Raw genomic sequence first — 27,683 nt, 5'->3', positions numbered from 1 at the left:
AGCACACTTAAACAGTACCACGATAATAATGAGAACTGTGATGATTTTGGTCACAATAACCATGATATGAAATGTTCATATGGTTACATCCCCACCTGTCTCATGGTCTTTGAACTCACCACATCTCAGCTGACATGACTGTAACGTGTGCAGGCCTTAGACCACACATCCAAAAGTTCAGTCCACTCCTGAGCCCAGATCAGCCAACAGCGGACTTTAAAGTCCAACACAAAGAATGAACTCAACCATAGTTCAGCTGTTGAACTCCACATTCAAACAACTATTCAATAAATGTCAGGCTGAACATTCAACTAACTGTAAAAAGGTCCTATTTTGAGCAGTTCTGTTTCCTGTTTCCCAGTTTGAAGGCTGTCATGACCCTCAGGGTTCGTACCGACGCCAGTGACGGTGAAAACACTCCTTCTGGTCCACATTCAAACTCACTGTTCAGTTTCTCTGTGTTTCCAAAGGCTTGTAATGATGTGCAGGTTTTTCCTTTAATTTGTCATCCTTCTGTATGGGTTATTGCATCACACATACATGTTCTGCTGCAGAATCCTACAGATGTGAAGTCCATGTCCTGTCTGATGCACTGAGGTGTCAAACATGAGGGGATGAATTTATGAAACGCAAAAAGTACACTTAACACATTTAAAATCCTTTTAGTTCAGGTTCTATGTACAGACCAGTTCCATCTCAACTGGGTCAGATCAGTAACATGTTATCACAATACTCAGAACTGGGGCTGTGTATTAGTAAGAATCTGGAGATACAAAAATAAATAAATAAATAAATAAATAAATAAGCATGTTTGTATCTCCAGATTCTTGTATTTGTATATATACAAATCACAATACTAGGATCACGGTACAATATATCACAATATATCATGATACTGTAAAAACGACAATTTTTGTTTGTTTCTTTTTTTTAAATGATTATTTCCTCGAAGAATTTATTTACACCACAAATCTGCACAAATCCTAAACACATTTGTATTTGATCCCAACAGGATCTAACGTTCTATCACCAAATGTTCAAACTGTGTTTAAACTGAAATTCAGTTTTCCAGACATTCCAGTTTCAGATCCTGTTCAAATGTTCAGATTCTATTAGTTCACAACGAACATCAGAACAGGATTGGAGTTCAATCCAAACAAAGGAACGAACATTATTGAATAAAAGAGTGTGAAATAAGAATAAATAACATATAAACAAAAAGAAAAAAAAAAAACAAAAAAACAAAAATGAACCTCCACAATATCTGCATTTGAATAAATAAATAAAAATATCCATACAGTACTTTTTAATATCGATACAGTATTGTGAAATGAAATATCATGATGTATTGCAGAACCAGTCTTTTCTTACAGCCCTAATAACTGGAGGTGAAATGATTAATCGACTCAAAGTGATCCAAAAAAAAATCCTTCAACCACAGTTCTCCTGAATCAAAGCTTTGTTTCCTTCATTTCTCTGCTGTTAAACATTGGTTCCACTGTTGTGTTTCACACGGACGCTTATTGTGACGCACAAAGAAGCTTCAATTCAGGAAAACTGCGACAGAATATTTCCCTTCAATCAATTGGAGTCGATTAATCGAATCATGAATTTTTGCATTGGCTTCAAACACCTAACCGATGGATTGTTTCAGCTCTTCTCATAACTCCAACTGTTTGTCTTTATATAAACATGTTCATGTAATTTTCCTGTATTAACACTGAAACAAACTATCATTTCACAGAAAAGCAGGAACAATCTGCACAGATATGAACACGCTGAACAGTCTTCAGTCTGTGGAACTGGTCACAATGTTCAGTCTGTTATTAAATGTGTGTTTGCAGATCCACTGGGGTCTGGACAGTAGAATGAACATGTAGAAAGGAGAAACTCAGGCGAACATTGGGACAATTACACTGATTTATACAAAGATATTTGAGGTTGTTCACATTGTTTTAAATCACAGGTGTCAAACATGCGGTCCAGGGGCCAAAACCGGCCCACGGGATGAATGTGCAAAGTGCAAGTTAGGGCATCAAACTCAAAAATAAGTAATAACCTATCAATAATAATGACAACATCATTTTTTTCTGTTTGATTTAGTGCAAAAAATATTAAATTATGACAATGTTTACATTAACAAACGATCCTTTAACAACATGTGAATAACTTGAACAAACAGAAGAAATGAAGAAAATTCAGTGCAATTTTAACAATTTTCTGCCTGTTAATAAATGTTTTGTGCACATGTAGAAATGATAAGTCGAGGCATTATATTGATAAAATTGTACTTATATTTCTTAACAAATATGTTTTTTTTCCAAGTTATTCACATCCTTTTTGTTTGGATGGTTTGTAAATGTAAATATTGGCATAAGTGAATGTTATTTTTTGCACTAAAACAATTTGTCGTTGTCATTATTTCTTGGTTATTCTGCTTTTCTTTTCCTGGTCGGGTCCACTGCAGATCAAATCGGACTGAATGTGGAACCTGAAAAAAACAGAGTCTGAAAGCCCTGTTTGGAAGGACAGTTTGTAGACGTCAACATGTTCATCATGTAAGGAAAGTTTGGAGTTGACATTATTTCTGTCTTATTGGACCACTTCCACCCCTGATGAACTAACATGGGTTTGACATCCAGGATCTAGACCACAGGTGTCAAACATGTGGCCCGGGGGCCAAATCCAGCCCACCAAAAGGTCCAATGTGGCCCCTGGGATGAATGTGTGAACAGCAAAAATTACACTGAAGAAATTAACAATCAATAGTGTAAAAATCATTTTTATTTCAGGTTCAATATATGCACCAGAGCAGAAAAATACTGTTATAATAACCAATAAATAATGACAACTACAGATTTGACCTTTGTTTTAGTGTTAAAAAAAAAAAAGGAAAATACATGAAAATGTTTAAATTAACAAACTATCCTTTTATTAAAAAATGTGAAAAACCTGAAGAAATAGGAACAATGTGAACTGTCTTAAGAAAAGTAAAGGCAGTTTTATCAGTATTATGTGTACTTGTAACTGTAATGTCAGTTGTAATGCACATGTAACTGATAAACTGATGTGGAATACTGTTCAACTGCACTGGGTTTCCTTCACTTTTCCAGTTCTTCATATGATTCAGATTTTGAAGGAAACCTTGTGGATGTGAACCTGGTCCTGACGCCATCGGACTTTTTTCACTGGTGTTATTTTACTGGTCCACTTCAGATCACACTGGGGTGAGTGTGGACCCTGAACTAACCATGGGTGGTGGGGGTCAAAGCCTGGTCTAGATCCGCTGGACCACATAAGGACAGACTGGTTCTGGACCACATAAGGACAGACTGGTTCTGGACCACATAAGGACAGACTGGTTCTGGACCACACAAGGACAGACTGGTTCTGGACCACACAAGGACAGACTGGTTCTGGACCACATAAGGACAGACTGGTTCTGGACCACATAAGGACAGACTGGTTCTGGACCACATAAGGACAGACTGGTTCTGGACCACATAAGGACAAACTGGTTCTGGACCACACAAGGACAGACTGGTTCTGGACCACATAAGGACAGACTGGTTCTGGACCACATAAGGACAGACTGGTTCTGGACCACACAAGGACAGACTGGTTCTGGACCACATAAGGACAGACTGGTTCTGGACCACACAAGGACAGACTGGTTCTGGACCACACAAGGACAGACTGGTTCTGGACCACATAAGGACAGACTGGTTCTGGACCACATAAAGGCAGACTGGTTCTGGACCACATAAGGACAGACTGGTTCTGGACCACATAAAGGCAGACTGGTTCTGGACCACATAAGGACAGACTGGTTCTGGACCACATAAAGGAAGACTGGTTCTGGACCACATAAGGACAGACTGTTTCTGGACCACATAAGGACAGACTGTTTCTGGACCACATAAAGGCAGACTAGTTCTGGACCACATAAGGACAGACTGGTTCTGGACCACATAAAGGCAGACTAGTTCTAGACCACTTAAGGACAGACTGGTTCTGGACCACATAAAGGCAGACTGGTTCTGGACCACATAAAGGCAGACTGGTTCTGGACCACATAAGGACAGACAGGTTCTGGACCACATAAGGACAGACTGGTTCTGGACCACATAAAGGCAGACTGGTTCTGGACCACATAAGGACAGACTAGTTCTGGACAACATAAGGACAGACTGGTTCTAGACCACATAAGGACAGACTGGTTCTGGACCACATAAGGACAGACTAGTTCTGGACCACATAAGGACAGACTGGTTCTAGACCACATAAGGACAGACTGGTTCTGGACCACATAAGGACAGACTAGTTCTGGACCACATAAGGACAGACTGGTTCTAGACCACATAAGGACAGACTGGTTCTGGACCACATAAGGACAGACTAGTTCTGGACCACATAAGGACAGACTGGTTCTAGACCACATAAGGACAGACTAGTTCTGGACCACATAAGGACAGACTGGTTCTGGACCACATAAGGACAGACTAGTTCTGGACCACATAAGGACAGACTGGTTCTGGACCACATAAAGGCAGACTAGTTCTGGACCACATAAGGACAGACTGGTTCTGGACCACATAAGGACAGACTAGTTCTGGACCACATAAGGACAGACTGGTTCTGGACCACATAAGGACAGACTAGTTCTGGACCACATAAGGACAGACTGGTTCTGGACCACATAAAGGCAGACTAGTTCTGGACCACATAAGGACAGACTGGTTCTGGACCACATAAAGGCAGACTAGTTCTGGACCACATAAGGACAGACTAGTTCTGGACCACATAAGGACAGACTGGTTCTGGACCACATAAGGACAGACTAGTTCTGGACCACATAAGGACAGACTGGTTCTGGACCACATAAGGACAGACTAGTTCTGGACCACATAAGGACAGACTGGTTCTGGACCACATAAGGACAGACTAGTTCTGGACCACATAAGGACAGACTGGTTCTGGACCACATAAAGGCAGACTAGTTCTGGACCACATAAGGACAGACTGGTTCTGGACCACATAAGGACAGACTAGTTCTGGACCACATAAGGACAGACTGGTTCTGGACCACATAAAGGCAGACTAGTTCTGGACCACACAAGGACAGACTGGTTCTGGACCACATAAGGACAGACTGGTTCTGGACCACACAAGGACAGACTGGTTCTGGACCACATAAGGACAGACTGGTTCTGGACCACATAAAGGCAGACTGGTTCTGGACCACATAAAGGCAGACTGGTTCTGGACCACATAAGGACAGACTAGTTCTGGACCACATAAGGACAGACTGGTTCTGGACCACATAAGGACAGACTAGTTCTGGACCACATAAAGGCAGACTAGTTCTGGACCACATAAGGACAGACTAGTTCTGGACCACATAAGGACAGACTGGTTCTGGACCACATAAAGGCAGACTGGTTCTGGACCACATAAGGACAGACTGGTTCTGGACCACATAAAGGAAGACTGGTTCTGGACCACATAAGGACAGACTGTTTCTGGACCACATAAGGACAGACTGGTTCTGGACCACATAAAGGCAGACTAGTTCTGGACCACATAAGGACAGACTGGTTCTGGACCACATAAAGGCAGACTAGTTCTAGACCACTTAAGGACAGACTGGTTCTGGACCACATAAAGGCAGACTGGTTCTGGACCACATAAAGGCAGACTAGTTCTGGACCACATAAGGACAGACTGGTTCTGGACCACATAAGGACAGACTGGTTCTGGACCACATAAAGGCAGACTGGTTCTGGACCACATAAGGACAGACTAGTTCTGGACAACATAAGGACAGACTGGTTCTAGACCACATAAGGACAGACTGGTTCTGGACCACATAAGGACAGACTAGTTCTGGACCACATAAGGACAGACTGGTTCTGGACCACATAAGGACAGACTAGTTCTGGACCACATAAGGACAGACTGGTTCTGGACCACATAAGGACAGACTAGTTCTGGACCACATAAGGACAGACTAGTTCTGGACCACATAAGGACAGACTGGTTCTGGACCACATAAGGACAGACTAGTTCTGGACCACATAAGGACAGACTGGTTCTAGACCACATAAGGACAGACTGGTTCTGGACCACATAAGGACAGACTAGTTCTGGACCACATAAGGACAGACTGGTTCTAGACCACATAAGGACAGACTAGTTCTGGACCACATAAGGACAGACTGGTTCTGGACCACATAAGGACAGACTGGTTCTGGACCACATAAGGACAGACTAGTTCTGGACCACATAAGGACAGACTGGTTCTGGACCACATAAAGGCAGACTAGTTCTGGACCACATAAGGACAGACTGGTTCTGGACCACATAAGGACAGACTAGTTCTGGACCACATAAGGACAGACTGGTTCTGGACCACATAAGGACAGACTAGTTCTGGACCACATAAGGACAGACTGGTTCTGGACCACATAAGGACAGACTAGTTCTGGACCACATAAGGACAGACTGGTTCTGGACCACATAAAGGCAGACTAGTTCTGGACCACATAAGGACAGACTGGTTCTGGACCACATAAAGGCAGACTAGTTCTGGACCACATAAGGACAGACTAGTTCTGGACCACATAAGGACAGACTGGTTCTGGACCACATAAGGACAGACTAGTTCTGGACCACATAAGGACAGACTGGTTCTGGACCACATAAGGACAGACTAGTTCTGGACCACATAAGGACAGACTGGTTCTGGACCACATAAGGACAGACTAGTTCTGGACCACATAAGGACAGACTGGTTCTGGACCACATAAAGGCAGACTAGTTCTGGACCACATAAGGACAGACTGGTTCTGGACCACATAAGGACAGACTAGTTCTGGACCACATAAGGACAGACTGGTTCTGGACCACATAAAGGCAGACTAGTTCTGGACCACATAAGGACAGACTGGTTCTGGACCACATAAGGACAGACTGGTTCTGGACCACATAAAGGCAGACTAGTTCTGGACCACATAAGGACAGACTGGTTCTGGACCACATAAGGACAGACTAGTTCTGGACCACATAAAGGCAGACTAGTTCTGGACCACATAAAGGCAGACTAGTTCTGGACCACATAAGGACAGACTGGTTCTGGACCACATAAGGACAGACTGGTTCTGGACCACATAAAGGCAGACTAGTTCTGGACCACATAAGGACAGACTGGTTCTGGACCACATAAGGACAGACTAGTTCTGGACCACATAAGGACAGACTAGTTCTGGACCACATAAGGACAGACTGGTTCTGGACCACATAAGGACAGACTAGTTCTGGACCACATAAGGACAGACTGGTTCTGGACCACATAAGGACAGACTAGTTCTGGACCACATAAAGGCAGACTAGTTCTGGACCACATAAGGACAGACTGGATCTGGACCACATAAGGACAGACTGGTTCTGGACCACATAAAGGCAGACTAGTTCTGGACCACATAAGGACAGACTGGTTCTGGACCACATAAGGACAGACTAGTTCTGGACCACATAAGGACAGACTGGTTCTGGACCACATAAGGACAGACTAGTTCTGGACCACATAAGGACAGACTGGTTCTGGACCACATAAGGACAGACTTGTTCTGGACCACATAAAGGCAGACTAGTTCTGGACCACATAAGGACAGACTGGATCTGGACCACATAAGGACAGACTGGTTCTGGACCACATAAAGGCAGACTAGTTCTGGACCACATAAGGACAGACTGGATCTGGACCACATAAGGACAGACTGGTTCTGGACCACATAAGGACAGACTGGTTCTGGACCACATAAAGGCAGACTGGTTCTGGACCACATAAAGGCAGACTAGTTCTGGACCACATAAGGACAGACTAGTTCTGGACCACATAAGGACAGACTGGTTCTAGACCACATAAGGACAGACTGGTTCTGGACCACATAAGGACAGACTAGTTCTGGACCACATAAAGGCAGACTAGTTCTGGACCACATAAGGACAGACTGGTTCTAGACCACATAAGGACAGACTGGTTCTGGACCACATAAGGACAGACTAGTTCTGGACCACATAAAGGCAGACTAGTTCTGGACCACATAAGGACAGACTAGTTCTGGACCACATAAGGACAGACTGGTTCTGGACCACATAAGGACAGACTAGTTCTGGACCACATAAGGACAGACTGGTTCTGGACCACATAAGGACAGACTAGTTCTGGACCACATAAGGACAGACTGGTTCTGGACCACATAAGGACAGACTAGTTCTGGACCACATAAGGACAGACTGGTTCTGGACCACATAAGGACAGACTAGTTCTGGACCACATAAAGGCAGACTGTTTCTGGACCACATAAGGACAGACTAGTTCTGGACCACATAAGGACAGACTGGTTCTGGACCACATAAAGGCAGACTAGTTCTGGACCACATAAAGGCAGACTAGTTCTGGACCACATAAGGACAGACTAGTTCTGGACCACATAAGGACAGACTGGTTCTGGACCACATAAGGACAGACTAGTTCTGGACCACATAAGGACAGACTGGTTCTGGACCACATAAGGACAGACTAGTTCTGGACCACATAAGGACAGACTGGTTCTGGACCACATAAGGACAGACTAGTTCTGGACCACATAAGGACAGACTGGTTCTGGACCACATAAGGACAGACTAGTTCTGGACCACATAAAGGCAGACTGTTTCTGGACCACATAAGGACAGACTAGTTCTGGACCACATAAGGACAGACTGGTTCTGGACCACATAAGGACAGACTAGTTCTGGACCACATAAGGACAGACTGGTTCTGGACCACATAAGGACAGACTAGTTCTGGACCACATAAGGACAGACTGGTTCTGGACCACATAAGGACAGACTAGTTCTGGACCACATAAGGACAGACTGGTTCTGGACCACATAAGGACAGACTAGTTCTGGACCACATAAAGGCAGACTGTTTCTGGACCACATAAGGACAGACTAGTTCTGGACCACATAAGGACAGACTGGTTCTGGACCACATAAAGGCAGACTAGTTCTGGACCACATAAAGGCAGACTAGTTCTGGCCCACTTGAGTCCCCCCCCCCCCAGATGGACCAGTGTCCTTGTACCTGATGATGCTGATGCGGAACTCCTCCTCCTCCATCCTCTTCCAGGACCCGTTCAGGAACTCTCGGCACCACAGGAACGCCTTCCGCCGGGTGTCCGTGTCCGGCTGGTCCTGGTCGAGCCGGACCAGGTCCTTACAGTCCTCCTGGGCTTCGGGCTGGACCTGAAGGGCGTTTTCGGTCACCAGCAGCCCCAGAGACATGGAAGGGGACGAAGAAACCCCGTTGATGAATTTAGTTTTCATGTTGTTTTTAAGAATGAATCCAAAAAGAAAGAAAAGCGACTGAACGTGAACGTCTCTTCTGTTTGTGTCGCAGCTTGTTTTTCTCTAAAAACTCTTTTTTTTCGGTGAATGACTGAAAGGCAGACTGCTGTTTGTTTGTCGTCGTTCTGCTCGGGTTCAGACACCATCTAACGGAGCCAGGCTCGGGAATGCACCGTTCACGGGCAGCGGAAAAATAAAATACGTGACAGACGCGCCGAGTCACACAGAGGGGCGGGGCAGGGGCGGGGGCGGGGTCACGGGAGCGAGCAGCGCCGTTCTCAGGCTCTGATTGGCTGGCTCGGACACAGCCCCGACCAACCGAAACACGCATGATGATGCTTTCAGGGACAAGTGGACACAATGGAATTATAACTAATGTCACTATTATTTGACTTTTTATTTTTTATTTTTCCAGTTCAGTTTATTTTCACACTATAGGTTGAGATGTGTTGTAAATTAAAAATCTGTCATGTATTGCATGACTGTTTTTTTTAAATTATTTAACCTTTACTGATAATTAACAAGTAGATGCAACATTTAACAGAAATACGCACCACATATTAATTCAAGTATTGATACAATTAGCAGGTGAACAGAACAATAGAAAAAAAGAGCAATACAATAAACAAAAGTTACCAAGTATTAAAAAAAAAAAAAAAAAAATCAAACTGCTCGAGAACACGTTCACATTTACAATTTTTTTAACAGTAAAAAAAATTTATAAAAATAGTAAAGAGTAAAAAAAAAAAAACAGTAAATAGTAAAAAAACAAACAAACAAACAAACAAACAGTAAAAACATGCAAAATGCGAAATATTTAGGTAGTATTATACAGTAAAAAAAAAAAAAAAAGTAAAAACATGCAAAATACTAAATATTTAGGTAGTATTATACAGTAAAAAAAAAAAAAAAGTAAAAACATGCAAAATGCGAAATATTTAGGTAGTATTATACAGTAAAAAAAAAAAAAAAGTAAAAACATGCAAAATACTAAATATTTAGGTAGTATTATACAGTAAAAAAAAACAACAACAACAGTAAAAGCATGCAAAATGCTAAATTTTTTAGGTTGTAATATATAGAAAAAACAACATGCAAATTGTATATATATATGTGTGTGTGTGTATATATATATATATATATATATATATATATATATTTTTTTTTTTTTTTTTTTTTTTTTTTTTTTTTTTTTTTCTCCTTAGGCTTATGTTTTATAATACATTTTGAACTCTTTACCTCAGATGTTGATGTTATGGAGGGATCTACACAACTGAGCCTTATGAATATGACGTTTACCATCAGTATGATTAGATTAATGAGGAAAATTAAAGGTTTATTACAACATTCAAATTAATGATCATTTCCCTTGGAGATACTGACGTGTTTATTGGTTTTGTTAACATAACTTCCTCCAGTTCCCTGTAAAACATGTCATTTATTGTGTGAGTACCTGCAATAATGAGGCGTTTGATGGTCAGCTGTCCAGTCCAACCACTGACCAGCCTGTTGCAGACCTGCATGGGGAAACATTCCTCACTAATACTGATGCATTTGTCCGTTCATTCTTACAGGTTTGTTCACTGGCACTGACACCAGATTATATTATCAGTGCCAGGGGAATCAAAACACTCTGTTGTGTTGCTTTTACAAAGAGTCCAATGTTGGATTCTGCGGGTTAACATTACGCCAGAGGACTACAGAATTATATTTGTGCCAGTTTCTTGAGCGAGCAACGATAGATTCTGAGCACACAATTACAGATTTTGAGCACATAAAAATATATTTTGCGAGCACATCAATTATATTTCAAAAAGAAATTACACTTGAGCGAACAAAAATCGATATTGTGCTCCATAAATGCGTTTGCATGTTAGTTTTACTCATAATGTTCTCTCACACATTCTTTCCATGGCGCACACACAGACCGCTGCGCTCGCTCACTTTCCCCTTCCCTCTCTCGCTCAACCTCCCTCTCCCTGCGCGCTCAGGTTGTCGTGTCCGCACGCTCAACTTGACACACACGTTACAATTGTGCCACAAAACCAACCAATCGGAGAGCTTGCGGAAGTACACTCTGATTGGCTGTTCACTCTCCAATTAGCTCGCTAGTTACATTTACCCAAAAAAACAGCGCTCGATGAGACAGACACGGACCGGAAGAGGAGGAATTGATTCTACACAAACGTCAGTCAGTATTTATTATTATTATGATTATTGTCTCATGTCATACCACTACTTTGTTTAGTTTTTGTACTATAGTGCCGTAACGTTAGGACTGCATTGTCTGGGTTTACATTATATGTTTATTTGTATAAGTTTGTGTAGAATCAATTCCTCCTCTTCCGGTCCGTGTCTGTCTCATCGAGCGCTGTTTTTTCGGGTAAATGTAACTAGCGAGCTAATTGGAGAGTGAACAGCCAATCAGAGTGTACTTCCGCAAGCTCTCCGATTGGTTGGTTTTGTGGCACAATTGTCGCGTGTGTGTCAAGTTGAGCGTGCGGACACGACAACCTGAGCGCGCAGGGAGAGGGAGGTTGAGCGAGAGAGGGAAGGGGAAAGTGAGCGAGCGCAGCGGTCTGTGTGTGCGCCATGGAAAGAATGTGTGAGAGAACATTATGAGTAAAACTAACATGCAAACGCATTTATGGAGCACAATATCGATTTTTGTTCGCTCAAGCGTAATTTCTTTTTGAAATATAAATGATGTGCTCACAAAATATATTTTTATGTGCTCAAAATCTGTAATTGTGTGCTCAGAATCTATCGTTGCTCGCTCAAGAAACTGGCACAAATATAATTCCATAGAGGAACACACCACTCCAAGGCAGGATCATCTGTGTCCCATTCAGAGAGTCACAGAGCCACCTAGTGGTGAACACACCGCACTGCAGTCTACACACAAGTACACACAAGATACAGTCAAATGGATTAGTATAAAAGAAAGGGTTTCTTCTATATTTCCTGTTTCAATTTCGAGTCTTTCTGCACCTTGATTATTATTATTATTTTTTTTTTTTATTTATTTATTTTTTTAATTAATTTATTTATTTATCTTATTTTATTTTATTTTATTTGCTACTGTAGACGCTGCATTTTGACCACAGTGGGATCAATAAAATCTTATCTTATCTTGAAAAAATAAATTAACACCAAAAAAATAAAAATAATAAAAAAAAAAAAAAAATCACACTTTTGACAATTTAAAGACAAACAGGCATTGATGTCATCCTCTTCACTTCATGAATTTAAATTAATTCAAGATAGTCCTGTTGGATGTTTTTTTCATTTTTCCGTTATTATCTTATTAGTTTGGTTTGGTCCTGCTCAACCTAAAAAAAAAAAAAATACTGAATATGTGCACATAGACTCAGAAACACGTGTATTTTAACCCTGGATGCAGATCCTACATCTGGAACAACAGAGACATATTATACAAACACAAATCTTTATTTTTGGAAAACTGGTTTACTCATGGCATTTTTTTAAGTTAAACATCTTTTCAGTTCAGAGGGTGTTTTACTCTCTTATTCTGGATTTCTAGATAAATTCACCATTCCTATACCTCCATGGGAATATGCACAAGTTTTTGATGCTATCCTGTCTGGTGCGATAATGTTTCTCAAAAAATCTGCAGATCATGAACCACCTCTGATGAAATTTAACCTTGCTGATTCTGAAGTTGGACAAATTTGTTTTTCTGGCCAAAACAGAGTAAACAACTGCAATATACGTGGTTTATTAAAAAAAAAAAAAAAAAAAAAAAAAAAGTTTTCTCTGTTCCAAATGTGATGTCTTATTGGAATAATCTCTTTCCAAACCTAAAATGGAAAAAAAAAATCTGGTGTTTACCCTCTAAGTACTTAATAATAAAAAAAGATAAAAGAAGTTTCTCTCAAATTAATTATCGATTCTATCCTTGCAAACTGTTCCTACACAGATGTAAAAGGACATCGGTGTGGACTGCTCCTTTTGTAAACAATCAGAAGAAAATGTCGATCATCTGTTTTGGTTCCTGTCCCTTCTCAAATGTTTCCTGGCAAGATGTCTGGTTTTTTATTTGTCAGAATATTGTTTTTGATTTTTCTCTTTCTTATTCAAAATATTGTTTGGTATTTTCACATATGCTGCTAACAAATCAGATCAGTATTACATAATCAATCTAATTCTATTTTTGGCAAAATACCACATTTACAAATCCAAATTCTCAAAAATATCAAACCTTCCTTCTTAATTTTAAAAAATTGAGCTCACTCAATATATTTCAAATATTAAGTATTTTAAAAAGTAAAAAAAGCTATTAAAACCACTGATCTATGTAACAGTTATGAACTTTGCATAATTTGATAGATTATTTTGTCCCCTGGCTAATGTTCTGTTCTGTTCATGTCATATTATTTTATTAATATTGCACTGTACTTTTCATGCTCTTATTGTGCTCTGTATAACACTAAATATATAAATATGTTATGAAAAAAAAAAAAAAGACATCCACCGGACGGAGTTAATTTGGGATATAAAACGTACTGCCTGTCGGCTTTTGATGACGTCATCACCGTCGAGCCACAACAGAAACAACAACAAAGCTCAGCTGTTCAGCTGCTAGCTAGCCGGCCTAATTAATGAGTGTTGTCTTTTACCATTTTTACTGTTATTTACTGATATTAAAAAGGGAAACTGATATTAAACAACTACACATCCAGTGCTGATAGAGCCACAAGAAAGCGTAAAAATTAGTTGGATTTTAAACCCTTTGTCTCTTCCTGGTGCTAGCTGTTAGCATATTAGCTTTATAACTAATGACGGAAGGGAACCTGTTCACCTAAAAGGTAACGGCACGTCTTTTGTCTTCAGATAAGAGTCACATAACTCACATAAGTCTACACCTTTAGAAAAAGTCTTTTGTGTTTGGGTGCTTCGGCTGAGTTCTGTGAAGAGGCAGAGAAGGGAACGGAGCTGCTTTAAAACCTCCAGTCTGTTCCGAACCGACGTTTGACTGGATCTGAAACTGAAGTGTGGAGTTATTCGATTATAGTCGGTAGATTTCGAAGTGTTAACGGGGTAAACAATGAAGCTCCGACCTTATCAGCCAGTTTAGATGTAGGTATGACTGAACTAAAAGTGTCACTTGAACACTTGGTTGAATTTGGATCCCAGAGGATGAGACATTTGTCCAGACTTTGTCCTTTATCACAGTCTCATACATGTCTCATACATTCTGTGGTTTTATAACAATGATCTCTAAATTCGGAGAGGACTTCTGACCAGTGAGGCAGTTGCACAAAATGATAGATCTGCTGATTGATTCCACTGCTCTACAATGTCTTAGAAATGATCTGCTTCAGATATTAACTGTGTTAAATCTGACTTTAATGAGGGGAATCAGAAAACAGCTCCTGTTTTCATATCACTTATAACCAGAAACCAGCCATGAAACTACACATAACCTGTTTTTTTATGTATCACAAAAATGATTTGATATGACAATTTCCAAACAACCCAACACTGGTCTACAAGTCAGAATAAAAGCAGTTAAACTTTGCCAAATAAAAGAAAATCCAGTCCTAAATGCTGGTTGGTTGTAGTTTCACAGATACAGTCTGGGCTCAGAATGTGAAACTGTAGAATTAATGATAGAATGGGTTTAAGTCCAAAGGAATGTTAGTGTCAGATCGACCAGATCTACTGCAAACACTGTCTGCACGTGACAATACATGGACTGGACAGGTTCTACCAGTGGAACATTTACACATCTATTGGATAAATGGACCCAAACCAACACACGTGTTAGAACACACCATCATGTACCTGGAAAACTGCAGCAAACCAGCACTGTGGTCATTAGTTTAACAGTTAATCTGATTCACATGTGCAACATTTAGTACATTTAATCTGAGGCAGATCATTTATTTAAAAAAATAAAAAATTGAACATATAATGTACACATAAGCAATAATCCTACACCAGGGTTCTCAAACTCCTGTTCTTTCAGGTTCCACATTCAGTCTGATTTGATCTGCAGTGGACCGGACCAGTAAAATAAGAACAGAAGAACCCAGAAATAAGGACAACTGCAAATTATTGTCTTTGTTTTAGTGCAAAAAAGCCCCCATTAAATTATGAAAATGCTTACTTTTATAAACTATCCAAACAAAAAAGATGTGAATAACCTGAAAAAATTGACATTTCTTCAGTAAAATCAGTGTAATTTTCTCAGTCTTCTTCCTCCACTTCTCATTAGTCCATGTGCATTCTGGATCAGATCTCCAAAGACACTAAACACTGAGGAACAGGAAGAAAAGAGTTCAAACTGGACAGAATTTAATACAGACATTTCAGGTTGGACACATTTGTTCAGGTTAGTCACATTTTACTGGTACAGGAGAGTTTGGAAATGGAAATATGTTCAGAATTTAAATTGATTTTTTGCACTAAAACACAGACAAACATTTGCAGTTGTCATTATTTACAGACATAATGTCATATTATTTTGTCCATCAAACCCAGTAGTAAATCTGCAGTGGTTCTTTTGTTTGGGTTCTTCTGCTGTTATTATTGGACTGTAGATCAGATTGGTCTGGATGTGGAACCCACACTAACATGAGTTCCACAGCCTGGACTGTGGAATTTACACACTTTGTAAAGTCATCCCAGGGGTGGGACTGGAACCTTTGGGGGGTGCATGTTTGACAGCCCTGTCCTATGTCCTCAGTTCCCATTCTGATTCTCATGTTCTTGTGTCTTCACAGACTAAACAGATTTATGGCAAAGCCAGACCACAAAACCACCCGGTGGAGATTCTGACCTCCACCAATGACTACAAATATTTGCCAGACCACGATCATGACGCCACGAAAAAGACCCCTGGTCCCCGTGAGCAGCCGTCGGAAAGCGGCAGACGACTACTTCCCGTTCAACTTCCTGCCGGTGGAGTGCCAGCTGCACGTCCTGTCCTTCCTGAATGAGGTGGACAAGTGCAGCTGCGCCCTGGTCTGTGTGAGCTGGAGCTGCCTGGTCCGCTCGTGGAAGCTGTGGCGAGTGGCCGACTATTCTCGCCGCGGCGTCTTTCACCTGGGTCAGGAAGGGCTGCTGGTTTCAAACCGGGAATTCGAACGCTGGAAGTCCTGGGTCCACCATTACACCCACCACCTCATTTCCCGGCGGGCCAGCCTGCTGACGCTGAAGGCCAGCTTCGACCTGGGGGACCGCTGCAACAAGTGGAGCGAGCTGCTCAGTCACCTGCTGGACCACGTCCACTGCAGGGACCTGAGCCACCTGGACCTCAACTGGACCTTTACCCTTTTGGAGCCACTGGACCTGAGGGTCCACTCCAGCTCCAGCTCCCATCAGGACAGCATTACCAAGATGGACCAGGTAACTAGGGCCACCTTTAACCCTTACAGACCCAAACGTCCACCTTTAACCCTTACAGACCCAAACGTCCACCTTTAACCCTTACAGACCCAAACGTCCACCTTTAACCCTTACAGACCCAAACGTCCACCTTTAACCCTTACAGACCCAAACGTCCACCTTTAACCCTTACAGACCCAAACGTCCACCTTTAACCCTTACAGACCCAAACCTCCACCTTTAACCCTTAAAGACCCAAACGTCCACCTTTAACCCTTACAGACCCAAACGTCCACCTTTAACCCTTACAGACCCAAACGTCCACCTTTAACCCTTACAGACCCAAACGTCCACCTTTAACCCTTAAAGACCTAAACGTCCACCTTTAACCCTTAAAGACCCAAACGTCCACCTTTAACCCTTACACACCCAAACGTCCACCTTTAACCCTTAAAGACCCAAACGTCCACCTTTAACCCTTAAAGACCCAAACGTCCACCTTTAACCCTTAAAGACCCAAACCTCCACCTTTAACCCTTAAAGACCCAAACCTCCACCTTTAACCCTTACAGACCCAAACGTCCACCTTTAACCCTTAAAGACCCAAACGTCCACCTTTAACCCTTAAAGACCCAAACGTCCACCTTTAACCCTTACAGACCCAAACGTCCACCTTTAACCCTTAAAGACCCAAACGTCCACCTTTAACCCTTACAGACCCAAACGTCCACCTTTAACCCTTACAGACCCAAACGTCCACCTTTAACCCTTAAAAACCCAAACGTCCACCTTTAACCCTTAAAAACCCAAACGTCCACCTTTAACCCTTACAGACCCAAACGTCCACCTTTAACCCTTACAGACCCAAACGTCCACCTTTAACCCTTACAGACCCAAACGTCCACCTTTAACCCTTACAGACCCAAACGTCCACCTTTTATCCCTTACAGACCCAAACGTCCACCTTTAACCCTTACAGACCCAAACATCCACCTTTAACCCTTAAAAACCCAAACGTCCACCTTTAACCCTTACAGACCCAAACGTCCACCTTTAACCCTTAAAGACCCAAACGTCCACCTTTAACCCTTAAAGACCCAAACGTCCACCTTTAACCCTTAAAGACATTTTAGAAACAAGGAGAATAATTGAACCCAAACAAACCAATGCACTGATATCTATCCCATAATATAAACTCTATTCTGACATTAGTCCTTATTGTTTTGGATCCCAGACCCCTGTTATGCCGCGTTTCCTCTACATGGAACCAGTTCGACTTGACTCGACTTGACTCAGTATTCCTGCAGACCGTTTCCATTACAGGATACTACTGACTTTCCAGTACCTGGTCGTCATAGCGATGTGGTGTGTTATTTCCGTGTCGTCTGCTCAGAGTTGCTGATAAACTCACTCGTTGCGTGTTGTCTCGTCTGAATTTTTACGTCAGCCACCAAAGACTGAATCTCCTGGACCGACCCTGGTGTAGTTTTGGGCTGTTCTCATGTGGGTTAATGGACCGCTGTATTTACTGTCCACTAACGCGTCTGTTTTTGTAAAAGGGCGGTCACAGAGAAAACTGTCTGACCAATCAGTGGTCTGCAGTGTTACACGTCATGGTTTAGTATCGCTTTGAACCTCGGCGGAGGTGAGACCAAAAAACTAGTACCAGGTACCAGATTCCAGGTCCTTTTTCGTAATGGAAACTCAAAAGGCCGAGTCGAGTCGATACCACGCAGTGGAAACGCGGCATTAGAACAGAAACACCTGGATTTAGCGGGTCCACAGACTGTGGTCCACGTGGGTCTGAGTTAAATACGATCTGAGGAGAAAAATGTGATAATGATCCGTTTCCAAGGACAGTGATCCTGATGTGACGTCCTGGTTCCAGTGAGTAGAAGACCGTTCCCTGTTGAGCTTTTGTATTCCAGCTCCAGCTGCTGTTGTTCATCTGTCTCCTCTCCCCCACAGGTGACCAGTTTTCAGGAGCTTCTGTCCAAACTCACCCACACCTGTCCACGCATCTCCAAAATGCGCCTCCACTTCGACTGGTCGGACGTGTCGGTGTCGCTGCTCACCCAGTTTCGGCAGCTGCGAGTGCTGGAGCTCAAGTACTTCTGGGTGTTTAAGGGCGTGACCCCGTCCACGCTGCAGACCCTCACCCAGTCGCTGCCTCAGCTCAAGTCTCTGACGCTGCACATCCTGGTTCCGCTGCGGAACCTGGGCATCTCCTACACCCTGGAGTCCCTGTCTCTGGAGTTCCTGGACGTGTCTCCGAGCCGCGGCCTGGTCTTCTCCCGCCTTAAACTGCCTCTGCTGCGCGAGCTCCGGGCCAAGAAGATCGTCCGCGGCATCACGCTGGACCGCCGGACCCGCCTGCGGATCCAGAGCCGCTGGCCGTGCCTGTACCACGTCCTCCGGGAGGGGACGCCCAAGCTGCAGGCCCTCAACAATGAGAGGCTCCTCCCCACCTGGAGGGAGGAGAGCTACGGGGAACTGTCGGCCATCTTGGAACAGTCCTGTTACTGCGTCCAACACCTGGACAGCTGGCTGTGGTAGAGGACGCAGGCCACGCCCACGCCACGTCAATCAACCCCGTAGTTTTACAGAGGGACACGACAGAGGTTTGACGGGAACCAGAGGACGTCAGCCACAGACAGGGACGCCCAGCTCATGTTTGGAACGGCCGGTCTGGTGTTAGAACCACAAACAGCTGATCCACCTGGGTCTGATGATCCACCTGGGTCTGATGATCCACCTGGGTCTGCAACAGAAGAAGAACCACTGGAGGAACCAGGCTGAAGCAGGAGCACCAGGGCCAGACCAGATCTGATCAGCCCACATACCAGGTCTAGACCCCAGACCAGATCTGATCAGCCCACATACCAGGGCCAGACCAGATCTGATCAGCCCACATACCAGGTCTAGACCCCAGACCAGGTCTGATCAGCCCACATACCAGGTCCAGACCCCAGACTGGGATCAGGCTGGACTTTAAACGCTTGTTTCACAGTTTATGGTAGAAAATGTAAAGTTACATTCCAGTCCTGGTCCTGTTCCTGGTCCTGATCCCGGTCCCAGTCCTGGTCCTGGTCCTGGGTTTGTGGACTGTGTGCTAGTTTTCCAGCAGAAACAACATGATGCACAGAACCACAGACCAGAGTAAATGAATGTGGATCAGCTGTTCATGACAAAGACTGTGTGAGTTTATGAACTGATTCCAACAGTAATAAATGAAGTGAACCCTGTCAGATCACCACTAGACCTGATCCAGGATCAGACCTGATCCAGGATCAGATGGGTGCATCCCTCAGGAACATGTCACCATATGGATCTAAAAGAATAAAACCTGTCAGAAGAGTCCAGAAGGTCCCAGACAGACAGTGGTTTGGTTCGGCACATGAACAGCGGCTGTACTTCAGCTCAAACTCCACTTATTCAACTCAGACTTTTTGCTTCACAAACATCGACATTTTTTTCTCCGAGTTCTGATGATTATGATTCATCCTCCATGACAACAGGTGGTGCTATTAGTCCATGTAATGTTCACGCAGCTTGAAACGTGTCCTGTTATGAAATGAACACCTTTAAGTTCAAACTCCCATCAGTGCCATGTAACCGTACGTTCTCATTAGGGCTGTGTATCACAAGAACCTGGAGATACCATACAAATCACAACACTGGGATCACCATACGATATATCATGATACTGTTAAAAAGGCAATTTTTGTTTGTTTCTTTTTTAAAAATGATTATTTCCTTGAAGAATTGAATTACAGCAGAAATCTGCACAAATACTAAAGACATTTTTATTTGATCAGAACAGGATCCTGTTCAAATGTTCAGATTCTATTAGTTCAGAACTAACATCAGAACAGGATTTGAGTTCAATCCCAACAAAGGAACCAACATTATTGAATAAAGGAGTGGGAAATAAATAAAATATTAAAAAAAACAAAAATACAAAAATGAACCTCCAATATCTGCATTTGAATAAATACCTAAAAATATCGATACAGTATTGTGAAATGAAATATCACCATATATTGCAGAACTGATATTTTCTAACAGCCCTATTCTCATTATAACCTGACGCACATGCAGACAGGTGTATGATCTGGTAGAGCAGGGCTGTCAAACATGCAGCCCGAGGACCAAATACGGCCCCCAAAAGGTTCCAGTCCGGCCCTGGGGATGAATTTACAAAATAAAAAAAATTACACTGATGATATTAACAATCAAGGGTGTCAAATTTACATTTATAAACTATCCTTGCAATAAAATGTGAATAAGCTGAACAAATATGAACAACCTGAAATGTTAGATTTTTTTTTTTTTTTTAAATAATCAGATAATTGTATTTTTAAAACACAACTCCTCATAGGTTTGTTTTATTCATATTTATCTTGTTACTCAGTAAAATCTACAGTAAAACCACACATGAACAATTTTAGTTGGCTTTTATGTGATTTTTTTTTTTTTTTTATATACAGGGTGGGGAAGCAAAATGTACAATATTTTGAGGCAGGGATTGAAAGACAGTGTATGACCAATTAGTTTATTGAAAGTCATGAGAATTTATTTGCCACAAGAAAATGTCCATAATAGAAAATGTTTTTATTCTATGTGTCCTCCTTCTTTCTCAATAACTGCCTTCACACGCTTCCTGAAACTTGCGCAAGTGTTCCTCAAATATTGGGGTGACAACTTCTCCCATTCTTCTTTAATAGTATCTTCCAGACTTTCTGGTAATAGTTTTGCTCATAGTCATTCTCTTCTTTCCATTAGAAACAGTCTTTATGGACACTCCAACTATTTTTGAAATCTCCTTTGGTGTGACGAGTGCATTCAGCAAATCACACACTCTTTGACGTTTGCTTTCCTGATTACTCATATGGGCAAAAGTTTGTGAAAAGGTATGGATAATAGTGTTAGGTATGATTATGACATCAGTATATGTTTGGGTTCAAAACAACTGACGTAGTGTCTGCTGAGAAAAAACAACTAAATGTTCAGTGTACATTTGGCTTCCCCACCCTGTGTATAAATGTGTTTATTGGGTTTTTTCTTTTTTAAACACACACACATAGAACAAAATAATAAAACAAAACAAAACATCAGCTGGGAGTGGTCAGAAAATAAATAAATAAAATTATATATATGCATATACACACATAAATGCACACACATGTACATGGGCACATACACGTACCTTCCAGGCTATACATAGAAAAGGTAGAGTACAGTATTCAGTTCAATGGAAGCTGGGTAAACCTGAAATGTTTTAAGAAAAAACAGTTCAACTTTTAACAAAATAATAGATTGACTGTGATCTGCAAATAAGCTGAGACATATTATTGTAGAAATGGTTCCTATTTTAGTTCCAAACTCTAAAATTTGAACAATATTCTGCCTGTTACCAAATGTTTGTGTATCGCTGTGTGTAGTGTGCGTGTATAAATGAGAAGTTGAGGCATATTATTGTTAAAACTACACATGGTTGTTCAGGTCATTCATATTTTCATGCAAAACTTACACTGAAGATCTGAACAATCCTTTTAGTTCAGGTTCCACATTCAGATCAATTCAGTGTCCAGTGGGTCAGAACCAGTCAAACACTGTCAGAATCACATAGAAACAATGACAACTGCAAATGTTTTCTCTTTGTAAATGTAAATATTTTCATGTATTTACACTAAAACAAAGTATCATTTTGCAGAAACTGTGAATAACCTGAACAAATATGAACAACCTGAAATATTTTAAGAGAATTAAGTACAATTTGAACAATATTCTGTCTGTTCTTAAATGTTTTGTGTGTTTGTAGATCCACTGTGATCTGTCAGTTCTAACGTACATGTGGAGATGATAAACTGAAGCAGAAGAGTGTTCAAATGACACTGAGTTTTTTCAGTTTGTTCATGTTATTCACATCTTTTGAAAGGATAGTTTGTAGATGGAAACCCTTTCATAATGTGAATGAACTTTTTTCACTCTTGAACAAAAGTTTGGCGTTGACCTTACTTCTGTATTATTCTGTTCTTATTTGACTGGTTGGGTCCACTGCAGATCAGATGGAGCTGAATGTGGAACTGAACTGACATGAGCTGGACACTCCTGTACCAGGCAGAGGTTTGAAACCCCAACACTAGTGCAGTTAAATTCAATGACAGCACCACCTGCTGTTGAGGAGGTGAACTACTCTGGTCATTTGAGCAACATGTGCGTTTGTATTCACATCAAATACAAAATTAACCCTCTGGTATCCCGTCCAGCAAGGCCCTTACTAAGCACCAAGTGTGCCTTTTTGGCACGTTTGTGGAATAATGTCAAAAGTTTTTTCATACAGTTTGTTTTTAATTCTTTTACACTTTTTTCTATTTCAGCAACTTGAGCTGTAAATAAAAATACCAAATATTCAATAACTGTCACATTTTTTAACCCTTTAAATGCCGTGTTTGTAATGTAAACAAACCTTTTTTTTTTTTGGATGCAAAAAATTTAAAAAAAAATTTTTTTCAATATACTTCATAAAAAGTGGATCACATATTATTTGATTTTTTCATCCTGGCATATGTCAGTGATTAACTCCAACATTGGTTGATTTGCATTATTATTTTTGGCGCTAGGTCAAATGTTCAAAAATACTAGCATCTGTCACCAAGTGTGCGTAAAATGCACACATGTAGATCAAACTATTAAATATATTTTGATTTATTTTTTTGCTCTAATTTGATATTATTTTTGTAAATCAAGCTCAGCCCTAATCATACATATCAAATGGAAGAAGTAGTGCGTTTTAGGCACACTTAGGAGACAGATGCTAGTCTTGTAATTTTCTTTTGTTTACACTGTGCACATTTCAGTTGGTGGCCAGAATTTTAAAGATTATGCAAAAATGAAAAACTATTCAATTCTAACCTTATTTAAATTGTGAAAAATAATATGAAGTTTTTTAAAACAAAGTGCAAAGTGTGCCTAAAAGGCGCACCCGGATACCGGAGGGTTAAAGACCAAAAAAAAAAAAAAAAAAAAAAAAAAGCCCTGAACCTTGAACTAAAACTGTTGTAATTTGACTCAGACCGTACAGTCTGTCCACTTGTGCTCCACACTCGTTCCTCTTCGTCCTCAGATCTCATGACTCCACTCAGCGACTCTGTGGTTTTCAGTTTAACTCCGCCCTCGTCAGACTAAACCTGTCCCATGTGCTATTAGTGAAGCCTTTTGCTCCACAGCTGCACAGTAATCAGGTTGCAAATATTCAGATTTTACTGGTGAAAGTGTGAGTTCAGCCTAAACCACATGTGAACAGTGTGTGTGGAAGTACATCTGTCTCATCACATTTTGAATTATTAAAGCCAATGAATTTGTAGCACTGAATTTTTTTGCACTGAAATTAAGTATCGGAATTTTTTGTCTCTTAATTTAACTATGTTCATAAATTTAGAATAAAAAAAACTTCAGATGCAGTAAATTCAGATCACACATCTGTGCTGACCGTCTTCCTGTATCGGTGTCACATGACCAGCCTAACGTAACCTGATTGGCCGGCTGTCGGTTCGACTTGAGTTTTGATCGATTGTTTATCCTTGGTGTCTCGGATGTGTGGTCTGAAGTTTTTGCATCTGAAGTTTTTTTATTCTAAATTTATGAACATAGTTAAATTAAGAGACAAAAAATTCACATAATTTCAGTGCAAAAAAATTCAGTGGCTTTAATAATTCAAAATGTGATGAGACAGATTTACCTCCATCAGTGTGACTTTTTCATCTCCACGGTAACCACCCAGTGGACCAGTGTGTGACGGTGATGGGAGCGGATGGACAGGACCCACTGTTCATTTGTTTTTTTCATGGTGGGATTTTCTTGTGCCGTTAACGGAGCTGAACTTTGTAACCTTCTGCGGTCACATGAAGAACCTCATGAGCTCATGTTTGCACATCTGTCTCCAGCTCCAGCTGTTTCCATTAGACAATAAAGTGTCTGTTTGTAATTAAAGCCGTCCTCGTTATTATGACACGCTCACCTAACGACCTGAGCGGCTCACAGTCATCTGAAGGCTTCCCTGTCCTGCATAAACACAGTGGAACCAAATGAACACATATGGTCACTTCAAAGGGTTCATGGTGGAAATGGAGTCTGGCTTTTCTAGACCAGTGGATCTGAACTGGTCTGGGTTCAGATCCAACACATGACTGACAGCTGAGGGAACCGCCCACCTGAAGGCTTCTATGTGTGTGTGTGTGTGTGTGTGTAAGTGTGTGTGTGTGTAAATGTGTGTGTGTGTGTGTGTGTGTGTATGTGTGTGTGTGTGTGTGTGTGTAAGTGTGTGTGTAAATGTGTGTGTGTAAGTGTGTGTGTGTATGTGTGTGTGTGTGTGTGTGTGTGTAAATGTGTGTGTGTGTGTGTGTGTGTGTAAGTGTATGTGTGTGTGTGTATGTGTGTGTGTGTGTGTGTGTGTAAGTGTATGTGTGTGTGTGTATGTGTGTGTGTGTGTAAGTGTGTGTGTGTGTGTGTGTATGTAAATGTGTGTGTGTGTGTGTGTGTAAGTGTGTGTGTGTATGGTGTGTGTGTATGTGTGTGTGTGTGTAAGTGTGTGTGTGTGTGTGTGTATGTAAATGTGTGTGTGTGTGTGTGTGTGTGTGTGTATGTGTGTGTGTAAGTGTGTGTGTAAATGTGTGTGTGTAAGTGTGTGTGTGCAAGGGTGTGTGTGTGTGTCAGTGTGTGTCTGTGTGTAAATGTGTGTGTGTGTGTCAGTCTGTGTGTGCAAGGGTGTGTGTGTGTGTGTAACTGTGTAAGTGTGTATGTGTGTGTGTGTGTGTGTAGGTGTGTGTGTAAGTGTGTGTGTGTGTGTCAGTGTGTGTCTGTGTGTAAATGTGTGTGTGTGTGTGTCAGTCTGTGTGTGCAAGGGTGTGTGTGTGTGTGTAACTGTGTAAGTGTGTATGTGTGTGTGTGTGTGTGTAGGTGTGTGTGTAAGTGTGTGTGTGTAGGTGTGTGTGTGTAACTTTAAATGTGTGTGTGTGTGTGTGTGTAACTGTAAGTGTGTGTGTGTGTGTGTGTGATCTGAACACATGTGATTACACACAGTCTCCATGTGTCTGTTTAGAGTTCATCTGTTTATTTTTAATTGCAGATGTGATAAAAGAACAGATTAGGTTTTTCCATTTCAAACAGAGCAGTTTAATGCTGAACCAAACTGACCAGCAGGTGGCGACCACACATGTAAATATTCCCTTTAACACAGACTCAGGGCTGTAAGTCCTGTGAGTTCAGGTTCCACATCCTCCCAGTCTGATCTGCAGTGGGTCGGACCAGGAAAACAAGAACACAACTACATGTAAATAATGTCAACTCCAACATTTTCTCTGGTTTTAGCGTAAAAAAAAAAAGTTAAAGTACAAAACGAAAATGTTTACATCTACAAACAAACCATAAAAAAATTGTGAATAACATGAACCATGAAAAAAATGACATTTTCTAAGAAAAATCAGCGTAATTGTCCCAATATTCTGTGTGTTTATCATTTACACATTCCAGCGTACAGATACAGTGGATCCACAAACAGTCAAATTATACTTGTATTAATACACTGTAAAAAAAAAAAAAAAACTGTAAAAAAACCCGATAATATTCCAGCAGCTGGGGCACCAAAAAATACTGTTAAATAATGGAAAATAACCATCTCATAAAAATACAGTAATTTTCCATAATTATAATACATTTTTTTGCCCTAACTTTACGTGAGATTTTGCATATTTTTTGGACTTTTTAATGTTTAATAAAGAATATTTACATGTATTCAAACAATCCAATTCCCTATAAATATATATATATATATATATATATATATATATATATTATATATATATATATAAATAATTTTCAGTGAGACTCAGTTGTCCAATCCACTGATAAAAACTGTATTTGGACAGTTTATCAGTGCTTATACATGTTATACATTCACAAAATACATTTATTCATAGTTTTGTTGTGAAACCTCCTGTAATTACACAAGATATTTGTCAATTAACAAACAAGTCTGGTTCAACTGACAGAACTAATACTTATGTTACTGTTAATTGTCAGTAATTTTATCTGGTTTTATTATTATTATTTACAGTATTAAACTTTAAATTAACAGTTTAATCTCATAAATAGAAAAGAAATATTTGTGAAATTATGATACATTTGCAAATGTATTTTAACTGTATTTTTCTGTGGAAAAAGAAAAATTTTCTTTTAAAAAAACTGAAATTTTCTGGTTCTTCACAGTTACAGTTTTGTCCTGTTCTTTTCCATTTGACATGTAAAATCACAGTCTGTTTTTGTCATTTCATTGATATTTTCCTGTATCTTAAAAATACAGGAAAAATCTGTCAAATAAACAGTGAAAATTCTGTTAAATCACAGATTTTTTTTTACAGTGTACAGTTTTTGTAAACAGATAATTTGTAAATGCAAAAAATGGTCATGTGTTTTTCTTTTTTTATAACACTAAAACAAAGCGCAGCAGTTGGAGTTGTATTACTGGACTGGTCCGGCCCACTTTAAACCATCTAAGGCTGAATGTTGAACTGAACTAACAGGAGTTTGACATTCACAACACACACACGACTGCACTCTTCCAGTTTTCTGCCCAGAGTTGCTGTGGGATTGAATTTGCTTTGGTTTTAATATGAGTTAAACACATGGAATTAACCAGAATGTTTTTCCAAACACATGAAACCAAAATCAGCAAAGTAGCATCTGTAAGATCACACCCCTGTGTGGTGTGAGGACCCAGACCAGGTCCTGCCCTACCCGGGTCCACATGGCCCCTTTACCTCCATGTGTTTCCCTTTTCCTGCGCTGACCTCAACCAAGTCATGTGACATGCATGCATAGATTTAAAGACGCAAAGCAGGATAGACAAATAATAGTATTAAAAAAAAACATAT

General features: G+C 40.8%; 2 protein-coding genes across 4 annotated transcripts in view; one reads left to right on the top strand and one right to left on the bottom strand.

Annotated features, from left to right (window-relative positions):
- The window catches only part of LOC115416434 (choline kinase alpha-like), a 48,792-nt gene extending 39,220 nt beyond the window's left edge, over window positions 1-9,572 (bottom strand). Inside the window, exon 1 of the mRNA XM_030130206.1 lies at window positions 9,134-9,572. Within this exon, the coding sequence (XP_029986066.1) occupies window positions 9,134-9,375 (242 nt within the window). The 5' untranslated portion in view covers window positions 9,376-9,572. The remainder of the gene's footprint in view (window positions 1-9,133) is intronic.
- A 4,392-nt stretch (window positions 9,573-13,964) lies between these two features.
- On the top strand, window positions 13,965-24,026 carry LOC115416439 (uncharacterized). 3 transcript variants are annotated; one of them, XR_003934978.1, is made up of 4 exons: window positions 13,965-14,225; window positions 16,146-16,770; window positions 18,718-20,315; window positions 24,012-24,026. XR_003934978.1 is itself a non-coding variant. In XM_030130210.1 (3 exons), the coding sequence occupies exons 2-3, from the start codon at window positions 16,210-16,212 to the stop codon at window positions 19,303-19,305; spliced, it is 1,149 nt and encodes a 382-aa protein (XP_029986070.1). In that variant the 5' UTR covers window positions 13,965-14,225; window positions 16,146-16,209; the 3' UTR covers window positions 19,306-20,463. The 3 variants fall into 3 exon arrangements, 2 of the variants coding, with proteins under 2 accessions (XP_029986070.1, XP_029986071.1); XM_030130210.1 differs by lacking the exon at window positions 24,012-24,026 and having other exon boundaries at window positions 18,718-20,463; XM_030130211.1 differs by lacking the exons at window positions 13,965-14,225; window positions 24,012-24,026 and adding an exon at window positions 14,442-14,500 and having other exon boundaries at window positions 18,718-20,463.
- The last annotated feature ends 3,657 nt before the right edge of the window (window positions 24,027-27,683 follow it).

Source organism: Sphaeramia orbicularis, unplaced genomic scaffold, assembly GCF_902148855.1.
Source record: "Sphaeramia orbicularis unplaced genomic scaffold, fSphaOr1.1, whole genome shotgun sequence".
Lineage (NCBI taxonomy): Eukaryota > Metazoa > Chordata > Actinopteri > Kurtiformes > Apogonidae > Sphaeramia > Sphaeramia orbicularis.
The sequence above is the reverse complement of the archived record's forward strand: the minus strand, read 5'-3'. Positions and strand labels throughout refer to the sequence as shown.

What these genes read in the sequence shown, in the direction of transcription:
- LOC115416439 (XM_030130210.1), top strand. Translation starts at nt 16,210, where the DNA reads ATGACTACAAATATTTGCCAGACCACGATCATGACGCCACGAAAAAGA. An exon ending in GCATTACCAAGATGGACCAG is followed by an intron (nt 16,771 to 18,717) that starts GTAACTAGGGCC and finishes TCTCCCCCACAG; the next exon opens with GTGACCAGTTTTCAGGAGCT.